The 17105-nt window shown below is 36.4% G+C and overlaps 1 protein-coding gene across 1 annotated transcript; it reads left to right on the plus strand.

Moving 5' to 3' along the window:
• Nucleotides 1-5394: 5394 nt before the first annotated feature.
• LOC131526611 (uncharacterized) lies at nucleotides 5395-16873 on the plus strand. Its single transcript, XM_058754959.1, has 6 exons — nucleotides 5395-5435; nucleotides 11277-11333; nucleotides 11626-11684; nucleotides 11959-11994; nucleotides 14926-14954; nucleotides 16454-16873. Exons 1-6 carry the CDS (start codon nucleotides 5422-5424, stop codon nucleotides 16871-16873), a joined length of 615 nt encoding a protein of 204 aa, XP_058610942.1. The 5' UTR covers nucleotides 5395-5421.
• Nucleotides 16874-17105: the final 232 nt, after the last annotated feature.

The raw sequence follows: 17105 nt of genomic DNA on the forward strand, positions 1-17105 counted from the left end.
ACTACAACGAGTTACTTCCCGGGTCCGTTACAAAAACCCAGATAAACCCCGCCCTCGGGAACATATAAGGAAGGGGGCGAGGCCACTATAGAGTGCTGCTTTAGAGAAGAGGAAGAGAAAACTAGGGGTGCACGTAAAAATCTATTCATATATGAATCGCGATTCTGTCTTCTAACGATTCTAATGGATTCACAACTTTCAAAATTAATGTTCTAAAACAGCCGTTCTTAATACTGTTCCTCGCGTTGCCCTGCTTTGCATCTCTCTCTCTCTCTCATTCAGATCGTCAGATCAGCTCCAACAAACTGTTCCAATTATACATTTTCACATAGCAATAAGAAGCGTTATACATGGATGCGTGTGCGGTTGCCGTACTGTATTAAAGCTTTAATCAGAATAAAACCATACATTAAAAGCTAACATAAGCAGTAGCATAATAACAGCATATCTAAAAGTATGAGACAACAAACAAACAAACATACCATTAAGAGCCTTGCTTGCACAGGTTCTGCGCGATCCTCTTCACTAATATCCTCTGCTTCTCAATCGGGCTCAAATTGATAAGCAATAACGTCATTGTTTACAATACAACCGGAGCACATGCCACTGAGCTGAGGGGTGGGACATTTAGACGCACGCTCGGCGGTTTAGTGAATCACAACACACTGAGCCAGCTAACCAATCAGAGCCCATCACGTATTTCTGAGGGAGGGGCTTCATAAAAACAGGAAATAATTGAGGCGTTTGTCAGAGAAGGGACAGAGCGGTGTGGAATAAAGGTAAATTATATGAAAAATAATGCGTTTTTAAAAAAACGAAGCATGAACACATGTTAGACTGCACCCCATAAACACAATCAAGCCTAGAAAAAAAACAGTAAACCACCCCTTTAAAGAATTTGCTGATTTTCTATCTGAGTTAGTGCTGGCTGCAGATAAAGTCCAAATTGTTGGTGATTTTAATATCCATGTTGATAATGAAAATGATTTGTTGGGATCAGCATTTACAGACATTCTAAACTCTATTGGTGTTAAACAGGACCTACTCATTGTCGAAATCATACTCTAGATTTAATACTGTCACATGGAATTGATGTCAGTGGCATTGAAATTTTGCAGCAGAGCGATGATTTCTCAGATCATTATCTAGTCTCCTGTATATTCCATATAGCTAAAGCTGTAAAGCCAACTCCTTGTTACAAATATGGTAGAACCATCACTTCTACCACAAAAGACTGCTTTATAAATAATCTTCCTGATTTATCTCAGTTCCTCAGCATATCCAATAGCTCAGAACAACTTGATGATGTAACAGAAACTATGGACTCTCTCTTCTCTAGCACTGTAGATACAGTTGCTCCTTTACGCTTGAGGAAAATTAAGGATAAGAGTCCAACACCGTGGTATAATGAGCACACTCGCGCCCTAAAGAGAGCAGCCCGGAAAATGGAACGCAGCTGGAGGAAAACAAAACTAGAGGTATTTTGTATAGCTTGGCGGGAAAGTACCCTATCCTACAGAAAAGCATTAAAAACTGCTAGATCTGATTACTTTTCATCACTTCTAGAAGAAAACAAACATAACCCCCAGTATTTATTCAATACAGTGACTAGATTAACGAAAAATAAAGCATCAACACAGGGATGCACAGGGAGCACTCATTATCTTTGAGGGGGCATGGGTGTGGGGTGGGGTCGTCATGTGACACACAGCAGCCACAATAGACTTAGCCAATGTTTTATTTATTTTTTCCTTTTTATTCGAAACATTCCCAAACGCATTAACTATATCATGAAATATCTCGATTCTCACCTTTATAGATTATGTTAGTTGATCTATAGTCAAAAGTAGCCTAATAATGTAATCTATTAACTATGCATAAAAACCTGTCTGTTTACTTAAGTAACAGATATGGGTGTCATGTCATAACATATTTTTAATACGACTGACTTTATTTCTAATGTGAATTTAACATGGAAAGTTAATGTGAATAAAAACATTGTAAGTTAGGCTACAAAACGTAACACTTTCATTGTACAGAAAGAGAGCAAAGAACATTTACATGATCAAAGAACATTTTCACTGACAGTCTATGGAGTTCAAGCATTCTCAAAAACTCCCATTAAAACTGTTTACACAGTTAAATGAATATCTTACTTACAGATTCGTACACACATATGCACTTTGTTGTTTCTGACAAGAGAATGAGCCAGAAGTTCAGTCAACGAGCGAGTGAAGGAAACACTGGCTCAGCGCCAGCCAGCGAACACAGATCTGAATTTAGCAGCTGATGATATGACGCACTGAACGTTCTAATCACCAGTGTGATTGTATCAAATATAGAAAATATTAATCGGCTATTTTTTGTCTTTTGGAAGCTGCATTCAAAATCCACTTGGTTCAAAAAACTGAATGGGCATGATGCCTCTGCATCAACAGGTGTTGGCATTTCCCAACAGCACAGCAGTAATGACTTTATGAACTACTTTACTTCCAAGATCGATACTATCAGAGATAAAATTGTAACCATGCAGCCGTCGGCTACAGTATCGCATCAGATAGTGCACTATAGATTCCCTGAGGAACAATTCCACTCATTCTCTACTGTAGGAGAGGAAGAATTGTATAAACTTGTTAAATCATCTAAACCAACAACATGTATGTTAGACCCTATTCCATCTAAACTACTAAAAGAGCTGCTTCCAGAAGTCATAGATCCTCTTTTGGCTATAATTAATTCATCATTGTCATTAGGATATGTCCCCAAAACCTTCAAATTGGCTGTTATTAAGCCTCTCATTAAAAAACCACAACTTGACCCCAAAGATCTAGTTAATTACAGACCGATCTCAAATCTCCCTTTTCTGTCAAAGATACTAGAAAAGGTAGTATCCTCACAATTATATTCATTCTTAGAGAAAAATGGTATCTGTGAGGAATTCCAGTCAGGATTTAGACCGTATCATAGTACTGAGACTGCTCACATTAGTTACAAATGACCTGCTTCTATCATCTCTTTATTAGTTCTACTGGATCTTAGCGCTGTGTTCGACACTATCGACCACAACATTCTTTTGAATAGACTAGAAAACTTTGTTGGCATTAGTGGAAGTGCCTTAGCATGGTTCAAATCGTACTTATTTGACCGCCATCAGTTCGTACCAGTGAATGAAGAGGTATCATATTGATCACAAGTGCAGTATGGAGTACCTCAAAGCTCAGTACTAGGGCCGTTACTTTTCACACTTTACATGTTACCCTTGGGAGATATTATCAGGAGACATAGTGTTTGCTTTCACTGTTCTGCTGATGATACTCAGCTCTATATTTCTTTGCGGCCCGGTGAAACACACCAAATTAACAAGTAATTTCTTACTGCTAAATTCTGAAAAAACGGAGGTGTTAATTATCGGACCTAAAACCCCACATGTAATAACCTAGAACTCTATCTAACACTTGACGGCTGCTCTGTCAATTCTTCTTCATCAGTTAGGAACATAGATGTGCTGTTTGATAGCAATCTTTCATTTGAAAGCCATGTTTCTAGCATCTGTAAAACTAGGCCAGTAGGCAGGCGGCGGCGTTCCAGCAGTTTCTCCTCGCCGCTCTCTAGCTCAAGGGGCTGCTGGGCGAGCAGCTCCGGCCGCGTGCTGGCTCCTCGCACATGGAGGCTCAGAAAGAGAGTGTCGCCGCCCGTGCTCCCCCAAGAAAACATAGGGGCCAGGGCGGTAAGAAGTGCTCTCGGTCAAAGACCTCGCAGCCTAAGCCGGATCTGCGGACCGTTCTGCAGGCGAAGAGGTCTTCAGCCAAGAAGCCCTGAGGTCAGTGGCCCAGGGCTTATGAGGTAGCCCCACTGGGGAAGGACGGCGATCACCGCAGTACTCGGTGCTCGCCTCGCCCTGGTACCCTCAGGAGATCGATCTGCCAACCCTGCCACGTCACGGTGTTCCAGGGCGCAGCGGTCTCCAGCGAGCATATGTCTCAGTTCTTTCTGCCCGGAGGCGTGGCGGAGCTGAGATGTTCGCCACCCCTTCGGGGTCTCTCGAGCAGCTAGTTCGGTCGTTCCCTGCCGGGTGCCATTCCAGGGCACCGAACTAGCCGCTCTGATGCAGCGTCTCATTCCTCGAGGAACTGGGGTTACATACGTAACCTAAGACGTTTCTTTCTTATTCTGTTTCTCAGTCCATATCCGAGCAGATGGTGGATCAGCACCAAGAGATGATGTCTGCAGCCCTGATCGTCAGCAGAGACCAGGACACCTAGATGAGCCCCAGAGACATAAATTTAAATTATAATAAACAAACAAATATATACTATAAAATAGACAGAGAAACAATAAATGCATTAAACAATACATTACAATTATAGTAAATGAATAAATCATATAAATCATAAACTTCAAATAATGAATAAAACACAAATAGCAAATACATAAAATTATTAATTAAAATGCGTAGGTCTTTAGCCGTTTCAAGCCTCATGCGCACAAAGGCAAGAAAACAAAGACAAAAGTACAAAAGAAAGAAAGCAAAGTATGTGATTATTTCTTTGAATTTCTATTAAGTGTGGAGAGACTATAATTAACTGTAAGAATATCAATGTCATTATTCCAGTTCAAACGCTTTCCGTCTTTTGACATTTCTTACTTTTCTCTCACCGGCTGCTGTGGTTAAGGCTAGAAGGGATACGTATGCCGCTACTGGGCATGCGCACATCAATACAGCATAATTTTTGTCACACTGTACAACAATAATTACTATTTTTCATTATTGTAAGGGTAGGTTTGTACAGTTATGTTATTTACAAGTGTGCAGTTCACAAAGTGATGTTTTATTAACAAATTTCGGGAGGAGCACTCGCAGATAATTAACGCAGCCAATTCCTCATCAGCAATCACACCATCTATCCAATCAGCTCGAGAGAGAGAACCCCTATAAATAATCAAAGCAGTCTTACCTCTTTCAGCGTTCGGTTCGCTCCTTTGCCATTATATCACAGACCCAGTGTAAATGACCATTAAATCCCCAATTATTGAAGTGGGTCGACACCTTTACTTCCAGTCATAGAGAGCGGTGTTGCCATGGAATAGTCAAGAAAGGACTTTATTATTAAATTGAGCCAAATGTTACTAAATATCTATTTATTTGTTTATGTTTTGGTTGACTGGTGATTTTTGCAGAGTGCTTCGTGTGGACATTGTATTTCTATTTGTTTTACAAGAGTGTCTGCATTTCTTGCCACACGCTTTTATTTTGAAATCTGGAAAAAGAAGTGCAGCGACGCTGTGTGTATGTTGGCGCACTTTTTCGTACGTGAAGCGTCATTCTGATTAAGGTTACCAGAGGAGAAAGGTTCATTTTTGGGTACACGCTGTACAGTTATAAGTTTAAAAGGTTTCTCCCTATATCTTAGCTCCTGGGTGATGAAGGGCACAAGGTACCGTTTTAATTTCATGCTATGTGGTCAACTTTGAAAGTCTTTGAAGTGTTTATTTTAACGATCTCCTCTGAAGCTATTAACTAACGTCTAGCGAGTCGTTAGCATATATGAAAGTTTTGAATATCAGTGATGACCATTTAATTTGCTAATGTTGTAATTCAGAGAATGTGATTCATTGTTACTGTCTTAAGCAGAACACAGTGTACTATTGCCTTGTCAATGTTATAGTTTCTCTTGGTTTGCACTCAAGATAGATTGTTTACAGTAAATCAGGTCTTTATTTGGTTATTTTATGTTTTTCTCTCTAAATTGAGATCGTCAGTTGTACCAAAATTAATTCATAGTTAACTCAGGTGTTTCATTTAGTTCTCATTGCACTCTAAAAGGAGATTGTTGTCATTTATAAAATCATATAGGTCATACAGGCAGCACTTCGAAAGAAGTTTGTCAATTGTTAAACTCATTTCTGATAGGTGCTTTCCCAGCAAACAGGGACGTCCCGGACGTTCGAACGTCAGTATAGGTCCGCAGTACGTCCGCTTTGCAACGTTCGCTGGCATTTAATTATGTTTACTGATTTCTAGATCTTGTTTTTATGTATTATATAATCATTTGTTCAAGCAATGGTCAATGCTTTGGCAATACTGTGCAAGTCATGCCATGAAGCTCACTTGAATTGAATTGAATTGAATTGAGAGAGAGAGAGCATATGTATCAATGGTAGCTCTATAATGAAATCAGCCACCCACATGTTGTAATAACAACAATAATAAAAATATTAATAATAATGCAGGGCTCGACAAGGACTGCCTATATGGCCCATTGACACTAAGGTTTGTCATTTGCAATCCTGCAGGTGACAAAAGACAAAGAGAAAGTCCCTTATATCTCTTGACTGAATCAATTTTGTACAAGGATTAATCTTTAACAAAGGCAATCAAGGATATATGCTGTTATTTTACATTTGATTATTCAGTTTACCTGAATATTGTTATCTGAAAAACTTAAAGCATTGTTTATTTGTTCCATTTATTTATTTTTATATTTATTTATATATTTTTTTTTTTGCAAAATGATCCAGTCGACCATAGCCTATTTAGACATTGAAACAGTCTTCAAAGTCAAAGCAAAACAGTAAATTATGAGATCTAATCAAGCAGTTTGACGCTTTCAGATTTTTTTTTATTATTATTATTTAAAACTGTATTGTTAATATGATAATATATTTTTCAATTTAATTGCACTGCATAATTAATTTAAAAAGAAATTATTAAAATAAACAGAATATGCTGCAAACCCTACTTAAGTGACTGTGTTGAAGTTTTAACTTCGATATTATGCAAACAAAGTATTGGTATCAATAATGGGAGCCTTTTGTCTAATGGGGCTGAGCCCTTACCCGAATGTGGGATAAAAAGTGCCACCTCAATTTTATTTTATTTTATATTTGTCATTTGATGACAGGGTACACTGTAAAAAAAAATCTGTTAAATTTACGGAAAAATACCGGCAGCTGTGGTTGCCAGAATTTTACCGTGAAAAATACGGTAGCTAAATTTTAGGATTTACAGAACTGTTTAAATTTACAGTGAAAAACCGTATCTCATTAACTGATACAATGTTAATACACAAACCTTTTAGTTAACTCATTTTATTTGCAGAAACCGACTACGCTTAAATTATCCAACTGCCATTTGTTTATAGACTAATATTTATAATGTTTATGTAATGTGAGTATGAGAGTATTGAGAACTATTTTGTTTAAGTCCATGAAGAAAATCTTACTGATTTATGCAAAGTCATCAATTCAAATCTCTTGCAAATAACAGCAGCACACATACATGATCAAAACTAGCAAAAACGTTCTCATTACATCAGTAACTACACAGTTACTGCCTTTAAATAAAGCAACATGCAGCATAACATCAGTGTCTCTCTGTCCGTCCTTGACTTAAACACAGGCTCTACTCTCCAGCACAATGGTGACCCACAAAACACAACAGGAAGTTGACTGTTAGGTTTTACAGTATTTTGCTGTTTTTTGTCTTGATTTTACGGTGAAATACCGGCAGCTGTGGTTGCCAGTAATCTACTGTTTTTTTCAGTTTGCTTCCGTAAATTAAATTCATGGTATATTTCTGTTAAAATTACGTTTCACAGTATGTTTTGTCATCTCACACATTTAACCCCTTTAATCCCACAGCAAAATCCTCAGTTTTAAAGAGCACTTCTATGTGTCCACACTACAGAGTGTTGAAGTAACACTGAAGCAGTGATGAATTAATGAGAGAATTAAGTGACTAATTAAATTAGGATTGAGCTTTATTGATGAACACCTGCTGTTAACAAGTAGAATCATTGAAGGAATGAGAAACAAGAGCAGAGAAACAAAACTTACAGCTAAAGCCAAGATGAAATCAACTGAAATAAAACACATGAAATCTCTCAAGATTTCAGAAGAGGGTGATTAAACAACTCCACACCAGCATCTTATTACTAACCACTTTTACTTTATTTATGTCATATGTGTACAAAAGCTCTTATTGAGATTTTAGTTGTTGTACTTTCATTTGAAGTCACCATATTGGCGATCAGTGGGTGCTTTAGTTGGGATCTTGAATCGTGACTCTTTAACATTGGTTTTGTTTGCTTGCTTTTAATTAGCTGTGTTTATTAAGCACAGTTTTTAAAGCAAACACCAAACAAATCTATCATCATCTGGAGACTGATTTTTGTGATGTCAAAACCAACATGATCTAGTTTAATTAATTGATTATCCCATGTTAAGTCTCTTATTAAACATGTAATATGTTAATTGCTCCACTGATACTACAGCAATCAAATGTTGTGAAACAGCTCTAACCAGAATATGCACAAATGAATGTACTGAACTATGGCAGAACTTAAACACACACAGACATCAGCAATCGGCATATGAATCTCAAAATTGGTGACAATCAAAAATGATATAAATTTTTTTTAAAACGGTTCAACTCTGAACATCACAAAACAGTCTACTGAAAAGTAACAACAAAAACAACACCAAAATAAAAGCAAATAAAGAAAATATTAAGAACATTCAGCTGCATAATTTATTCATGCTGCAGTGCATGCTGGGAGTTTTGTACTGGCACCCAGCATGCTTTGCTGCATGAATTGTTTTTTTTATTATTAATAGTCACCATTGTTGAGGTTCATGTGCTGATTCCTGATGTCTGTGTTTCTAAATGGTGCTGTAACTCTGAAGGTTTTGTGAATAAAAGGTTTTAATTTTTTTTCATGGTTTGTCAGCTTAATTTGTAGAGTAATATTACTACCATAAACAATGTGAAAATAATTACAAATCACCCATATTGTTTGACACTAACTGACGATGACCACCGCGTTTAAGTTTTAACCAAAACTACTTAACTACAATTTCTCTTGGCTTTTCTTGTCATAATAAATGTGCTCTACAAACACAGTTACAACAGCCAAAAAAAAACTAATTTTAAAGAGTCAAGGGTCAAGAGCACTAAAGCAAACACCGATCACCAAGATGGTGAGGTCAAACAAAACATTTGAAATAAAATATAAACCTCTGTTAATTCATAGATATATGACAGAAATGAAGTCAAACTGGTTAGTCACAAGTGGAGCTGGTAATGCTGTTTGTGGAGTTGTTTAATCATCCTCTGCTGTTTTATTTCAGTTGATTTCATTTAAGGCTGTGGCTGTATGTCAGTTGTAGTTTTGTTTCTTGTTCTTTCCTTCAGTGATTGTGTTTGTTAACAGCAGGTGTTCATCAGTGTCTGAATTCACTCATATGTTCTCAATCACTCTGTCTAGTGGACTATATAGTGAAGTAATGTAGGACTAGTGAATGAGGGTGTAGGGAGTGGTTTCAGACACAGTCTATGAGTGTCGACTCTGAGGCTACTTTCTCGAAAACAAAGGTTAGATCTATTACAGTTATTCACTGTATATAGTAAGGAAACTTACTCTTAATCATTTAACAGGTTATTACTGTGGTATTTTACAGTTTTTTACTGTTAAAATCACAATCATTTTTTACAGTGTACTGTAATGCAAGGCATGATTAAGTATACATAAATAAATATATATATTTATTTTTTTTAAAAATCGAGAAAATGTATTTGGACATCTGTCCATCACAAGATTTAAATTGTCACTCGCGTGCCAAGCCCGCGAAAGAACCTGGCAGAGGGCATATAAGCTGCAGTCAATGCCCGGCGCGCGCATTGCGGACGTCACTTCTGACTGGATCGCCACTGCGCCTTTTTGGACTGTGAGGTAATCCCCCCACACACACACACAATTTATTTATATTACACGTAAAACTAGGCTACAAATGTCAATTATATTTCAAAATATGACGAAAGTTAATAATAAAATAATTATAGGACATATGTGAGGAAAAGTTCGTTTTCTCAGGTAAAGCAATTTTAACACAAAAATAACAGACGTTTTCTCATACGAACTCGTTAAAATGTGAAAAGGTTGAGGTAGCCTGCCTTTTCCAGTAAATGTACCACCTTTGTTGACACAAACAATGGTTTTCCGTCTTTTTCCTATTTCCTTAAAAGCCGTTAAATAGCCTGTGTCATTTGCGCTCATTTGGACATTTGAGCAAATGTGCTCAGATTGAGAGAAGCACTTGTTTCAAAATCACGTCTATCATGTTAACTTCATCTAAAAAGGAATTATTTAATACTAATACTATTAAAATTATCTTTGGAAATAATTGCGACCGTTAATAGCGCGAGCTGCCGCTCTCTCACACGCGCGCTGCATAACGAGAGAGAGAGAGAGCGAGCATGTGTATCAAAGATGAGAGCTCAATAATAACATCAGCCACCCATGTGATTTTGTAACAATTAAGGACTGCCTATCGACACGAAGGTTTGTCAAATGACAATCATTACTTAAAGAGAAAGTCCCTCACATCTCTGGATCAATTGTGTAGCTTTAAGTTCAAGTTTCAAGTTTGCTTTATTTATATAGCACATTTAAAAACAGCAAGCACGGCTGACCAAAGTGCTGAACAGATAAAGACATAAAAACACAGGACAACCCACAGATTCATACCATAAACTCACAGTGAATTAAAAGCCAAAGAAAATAAATAGGTTTTAAGAGAAGATTTAAAAACAGTTAAAGACTGTGCCGATCTGATATAGGCTGGAAGGCTGTTCCACAGCCTAGGGCCAGCAACTGCAAATGCTCTATCCCCTCTATGCTTTAACCGTGATCTGGGGACAGAGAGAAGTCTTTGATCACCAGACCTCAGATTTCCAGTCGGATTGTATGGATGAAGTTGATCGGATAGGTAGCTCGGTGCCAGATTATTTATAGATTTATAAACACAGAGAAGAATTTTGAACTCAATTCTGAGATGCACAGGTAACCAGCTTTAACAAGGATTAATCTTTAATGAACTCAATCAAGGCTGGCATTTTACATTTGATTATTCAGTGTGCCAGAATATTGTTAGACATATCTGAAAAACATTTGTTATTGCTTGTAATTGCTTGTAAAATTGTTATTACTGACAGCTGACAATGTTTGATGTATATGTATAATAGCTTTATTAGAGCTTTGCGAAATTATACAATGAAAATAATGATTTGTTTTTCTTTTTTTTCTAGTTTTGATTACCATCTGATTGTTGTAAGTGATTAATCCAGCAGTCATTCTCTACATCTGTGATTTGCCATGTTCATAACACTGAGTAATCAATAATGATTGATGGAAACTGAATCCATTTTAATTCTTCAGACATTTGCAATATCTCACATATTCAGTGATGTTTCTTTCTTTCTCTTTTGCTTGTGTCAGCAGCACCTATACACTAACGGCTCTTTTAAGAGCCACATCTTCTTTGTCTTTGGCTTTGTAAGTATATGGTTTGACTGCCTTTCAGACACCTTCTCATTATTTGGGTTTAGGTCAATTTATGTTACATCATGCAGCAAGTTAAAGTAATCAGTAATGGCTTAATAAAGACATTAATGGGATAGTTTTGTAATAAACAATCAAGCATACTGCATGTGTTTTGCCATGTTTATAACATACTGATTAATCAATGATCATGGATGGACAATGGGCACATTTTAATTTGAACAGACACAACTCGCCATATTCAGTGATGTTTTTCTTTGGATATATTTTGCTTGTGTGTCAGCAGCAGCTACATACACCCCAAAGGCTCTTTTAAGAGCCACAACACAGAGCGTCTTTGGCTTTGTAAGTATGCTTTGACTGACTGTCAGACATCTTCTTAGCATTTGTGTTTATATCAACATCATGCAGCAAGTTAGTCATCCGTAATGTCTTAAGACATTAATTGGATAATTGTCGTAATAACCAATCAAGCATCCTACATCTGTGATTTGCCATGCTCATAACACACTGATTATAGTTAATAATCATTGATGAACAATGGGCACATTTTAATTTACAGACACACAACATATTCAGTGATGTTTCTTCTTCTGATTTCTTTTGCTTGTGTCAACAGCAGCTACTAACCCCAACACAGAGCGTCTTTGGCTTTGTAAGTATATGTTTTGACTGACTGTCAGACACCTTCTCAGTATTTGGGCTTACAGTATATCAATTAAAGTTACATCATGCAGCAAGTCAGAGTCTTTTATTTCTTAATAAAGACATTGAAGGCATAGTTGTACCACCAGTTCAGATTTGACATGTTCATAAACTGTTCATTTGTCAAAGATACATTTTTCTGCAATGATTCTTTAAAACCTTCTGCACATGTCAGTCAATAAAGAGATATGTAATATTCAATATTGAAATATCCAGTCATTTTATGAAGTCAGTTTTATTATTATTATTATTATTCATGTTGTCATCATCTGCATTGTACCTCTGTTTTATTTTTTTAGTTTTTAAAACATAGCTATCTGGTTTATGCACAACCTTTGTTTATTATTTTCTGACTTAAATTAAGTTATTTTCTTGTCAACAACTAAAAAAGTATTTTTGTTTTCAGATGATTGAAATTGAAAAAAATCAATAAAGTTATTGATATAATTGCATATAAGTTTAGACTGCATTTTAGCAGTTCCATTATGCTTACATGGTGAGCAGGAAGGATCATGTTTGGTTTAGTTAATATTGTTTAGGATATTTTAGATTTAAAGATATATATATATAAACTTTTATATTTATATTTCTATTTATGAGATATTTTAGATTGGTCGTGGCCCTTTGTCTCACCTGTTTGCCCGTTGACGGCAACATTGCTCAAAAAGATGCCCCGCATGGTAGTTGGTAACTAAGATGCCCCGCGTATCATCAGTCTTAGAGTTTAATGTATTTATTAATATCCATTTCTGAAAATCCCAGGTTGCTATGGTCAAGCAGGTTTGTTTATGTATGGCCATGAGAAAAGGATATTGTTTTCCCAATGTAGGATCTTGAAGCCATGACTACACACTTGGCCATGACATAAAGATATTGTTACCTCCACAAAATGATCCTTTTGCCACAGTTTATTATCACATTCCCCACAAATGCCCACAAGTTAATGGGCATTTAAAGCATAATGCTATGATGACAACAAAACTAAGTAAAGTAAATATGTTCAGTGGTGATCATTGTATTATCTTTAGAGACTTCACCTTAAGGTGCCATTCACTATTGTGACTTGAAATTTGCATTTGTCTTGCATATTTTGCAAAGCATCACATACATTTTTTTTGTTATTTAAATAATACTAATTTAATTTAAAATGCTAATGAACCGACTAATTCAGCAGTAGTTTATTTTGCCACTACTATAGATGTGTATCACTAACTTTTGTTTATTTGTTTTTTTAGACCATCTAGCAGTTATGTCCTCCAAAAAGGTAAGTACAATTATACGTTTGATAATGGGTATAGAACACATCAATTTATTGCAATAGTGTGACAAAAAGCAGGAACTATTTTTATACTTGAAGCTGCAGTCCGTAACTTTTTTGGGTTAAAAATGATCCGAAATCAATATTTGAGCAAGTACATAACCAGCCAGTGTTCAAAACTATTGCTTTACTTTATCCCGATTCACAGCGTTTAGCTTATAATAGTGTTTTCTAATTTGAGTGGTACGGGTAGGTTTTCACAGGAAATTCGAGCATGGCACTGCGTCATTACGTCACGTCTGTAAACAAAGAAGTTGTCCCGGCTACTAGGCTGTCACATGTGAGGATCCTGCAGGTGGCGGATCATTTAGCCTTTAACCTTTTCTCACAGCAGCTAGAATAATTAAAAGTATCGTTTTGATGGTGGATTGTAATCTAGAAAGGATTATGTGTTTATGAAACACATGTGAATGAAATTAAATTACATGACTTTAAATGCATTACATAAAAACAATGAGGCAATAATTAATAATATGGTTTCACTGAATAACACTGTTAAAATACATAATTTAATACAAAATAAACAATTTATGTACATTACCATGTTATTACAAATGCCTGCCAAGGGAGCCAAAGGCCTAATTTCTGTTATTACACTTAGGACAATCAAATCTTTGTTTAATCCCTACTGACCAAACATTTAATTCAGATATCCACTTAATCTTTAATTTGTGGCCACCTTTTTGTGAGATGACACAGCCTCTAATTTCTTCAAACATGTGAACATCACAACTCTTACAAAAATTAACCATGGTTTTATTGTATTATATTGTATGATTTCTGAATGCTTGAGACCATAAAATCAGGCAACTGTATTAATAAAATCATAGCCATGGGTAACTGTTTAGAGCTACAATTGTAATTTGTAAATAATAAAATTTAATTACAATTTATTGATTTACTTTTATATTTATATTTCTATTTATGAGATATTTTAGATTGGTCGTGGCCCTTTGTCTCACCTGTTTGCCCGCTGACGGCAACATTGCTCAAAAAGATGCCCGCATGGTAGTTGGTAACTAAGATGCCCGCGTATCATCAGTCTTAGAGTTTAATGTATTTATTAATATCCATTTCTGAAAATCCCAGGTTGCTATGGTCAAGCAGGTTTGTTTATGTATGGCCATGAGAAAAGGATATTGTTTTCCCAATGTAGGATCTTGAAGCCATGACTACACACTTGGCCATGACATAAAGATATTGTTACCTCCACAAAATGATCCTTTTGCCACAGTTTATTATCACATTCCCCACAAATGCCCACAAGTTAATGGGCATTTAAAGCATAATGCTATGATGACAACAAAACTAAGTAAAGTAAATATGTTCAGTGGTGATCATTCGTATTATCTTTAGAGACTTCACCTTAAGGTGCCATTCACTATTGTGACTTGAAATTTGCATTTGTCTTGCATATTTTGCAAAGCATCACATACATTTTTTGTTATTTAAATAATACTAATTTAATTTAAAATGCTAATGAACCGACTAATTCAGCAGTAGTTTATTTTGCCACTACTATAGATGTGTATCACTAACTTTTGTTTATTTGTTTTTTTTTAGACCATCTAGCAGTTATGTCCTCCAAAAAGGTAAGTACAATTATACGTTTGATAATGGGTATAGAACACATCAATTTATTGCAATAGTGTGACAAAAAGCAGGAACTATTTTTATACTTGAAGCTGCAGTCCGTAACTTTTTTGGGTTAAAAATGATCCGAAATCAATATTTGAGCAAGTACATAACCAGCCAGTGTTCAAAACTATTGCTTTACTTTATCCCGATTCACAGCGTTTAGCTTATAATAGTGTTTTCTAATTTGAGTGGTACGGGTAGGTTTTCACAGGAAATTCGAGCATGGCACTGCGTCATTACGTCACGTCTGTAAACAAAGAAGTTGTCCCGGCTACTAGGCTGTCACATGTGAGGATCCTGCAGGTGGCGGATCATTTAGCCTTTAACCTTTTCTCACAGCAGCTAGAATAATTAAAAGTATCGTTTTGATGGTGGATTGTAATCTAGAAAGGATTATGTGTTTATGAAACACATGTGAATGAAATTAAATTACATGACTTTAAATGCATTACATAAAAACAATGAGGCAATAATTAATAATATGGTTTCACTGAATAACACTGTTAAAATACATAATTTAATACAAAATAAACAATTTATGTACATTACCATGTTATTACAAATGCCTGCCAAGGGAGCCAAAGGCCTAATTTCTGTTATTACACTTAGGACAATCAAATCTTTGTTTAATCCCTACTGACCAAACATTTAATTCAGATATCCACTTAATCTTTAATTTGTGGCCACCTTTTTGTGAGATGACACAGCCTCTAATTTCTTCAAACATGTGAACATCACAACTCTTACAAAAATTAACCATGGTTTTATTGTATTAAATTGTATGATTTCTGAATGCTTGAGACCATAAAATCAGGCAACTGTATTAATAAAATCATAGCCATGGGTAACTGTTTAGAGCTACAATTGTAATTTGTAAATAATAAAATTTAATTACAATTTATTGATTTACTTTTATATTTTATTAAAGTTCTATTTTGACCCCTATATATATAATATATGTGTTATTAACCACGCCCACTCGCAGAAAAGCTGCCGTCTCTCTCAACTGTCTTCCTCTAGCAGCTTATTTTAATAAGGAGACCGAGCTGTTTTGTAAATGATCGCAACCAGGTATTTAGGCATAGCTGGCTAGCAAACTGTTGGCTGTAGTAACTAATGGTAATGACAGTAACTCGCGATTGAGCCGTGAACCACTGATGCTAATGCGCTCTAGTTATTAGGCTTGTTCGAGATGAACTAGCCTGCCACCGGCTGGCGAGTAGCCACTTGCAGTCAGGGCGTAATTAAAAGACATCAAGATGAAGACGTCAAGTCGGACACTTACTCATGTTCGCGGTCTATGTGGAAGCATCCAAGATAATTCCGCAAGCAGCTGCAATTCCAGGTTTACAAACAGAGATGGCGACAAAGATGCAAAACTTACGGACTGCAGCTTTAAAGAAAAGGATGCAGTAGTCATTTATTGGAAAATAAGTGTTTAACTTTTTGACAGAGACACCAGTACAGTAGCTGGATGACATCCAAAGACCGTAAAAGGCAATATGACAAAGTCTGGGCAAAAGTGTCTAGGGCACGAAAGATTGCAGCCACCAGAGAAAGCAACACCTTGTTTGAGGTGGGCAGTACTGCTGGAAGTGAGGGCTTTAGCCTCAACCAGCCCATTGAGGAGGAGGACATCAACATGGTGTCTGACACAGCCCTGACAAGTTCTGAAAGCGAAGAAGATATGACACCCATGCTTAAGGAAGAACTTTCAGAATGGGCCAGCATGTTTCATGTAAAACACAATGCCATTGATGCTCTCCTAACCATCCTCAAAAGACATGGACATGCAGACCTCCCACAAACTGCAAGAACTCTCTTTGACAGGTCAATAAATATGAAGTTAACACCAGAGATGGTGTTGACATAATAAAACTGACCGTATCAGATCAGCTCTCAAAACACCTGAGCAAATATCCCACAGCTCTAACAGAGCATCTGCAGTCACTTGACCTATCTTTAAACATTGATGGACTGCCATTATTTAAAAGTTCAAACCTATCCCTCTGGCCAGTTCTTTGTTCCATTAACTTAACACCAGCATGCATCTTCCCCCTCTGCCTCTCCACTGCTGCATCCAAACCCAAAACACCAGACTTTGT

The sequence above is a fragment of the Onychostoma macrolepis genome, chromosome 20, assembly GCF_012432095.1.
Source record: "Onychostoma macrolepis isolate SWU-2019 chromosome 20, ASM1243209v1, whole genome shotgun sequence".
NCBI classification, from domain to species: domain Eukaryota; kingdom Metazoa; phylum Chordata; class Actinopteri; order Cypriniformes; family Cyprinidae; genus Onychostoma; species Onychostoma macrolepis.

Bases quoted from the DNA above. Each gene is read 5' to 3' on its own strand.
- LOC131526611 (XM_058754959.1), top strand. The intron at 11,995-14,925 runs GTAAGTATATGT...GTTTTTTTTTAG, and splicing joins CACAGAGCGTCTTTGGCTTT to ACCATCTAGCAGTTATGTCC. The intron at 14,955-16,453 runs GTAAGTACAATT...ACTTTTTGACAG, and splicing joins CAGTTATGTCCTCCAAAAAG to AGACACCAGTACAGTAGCTG.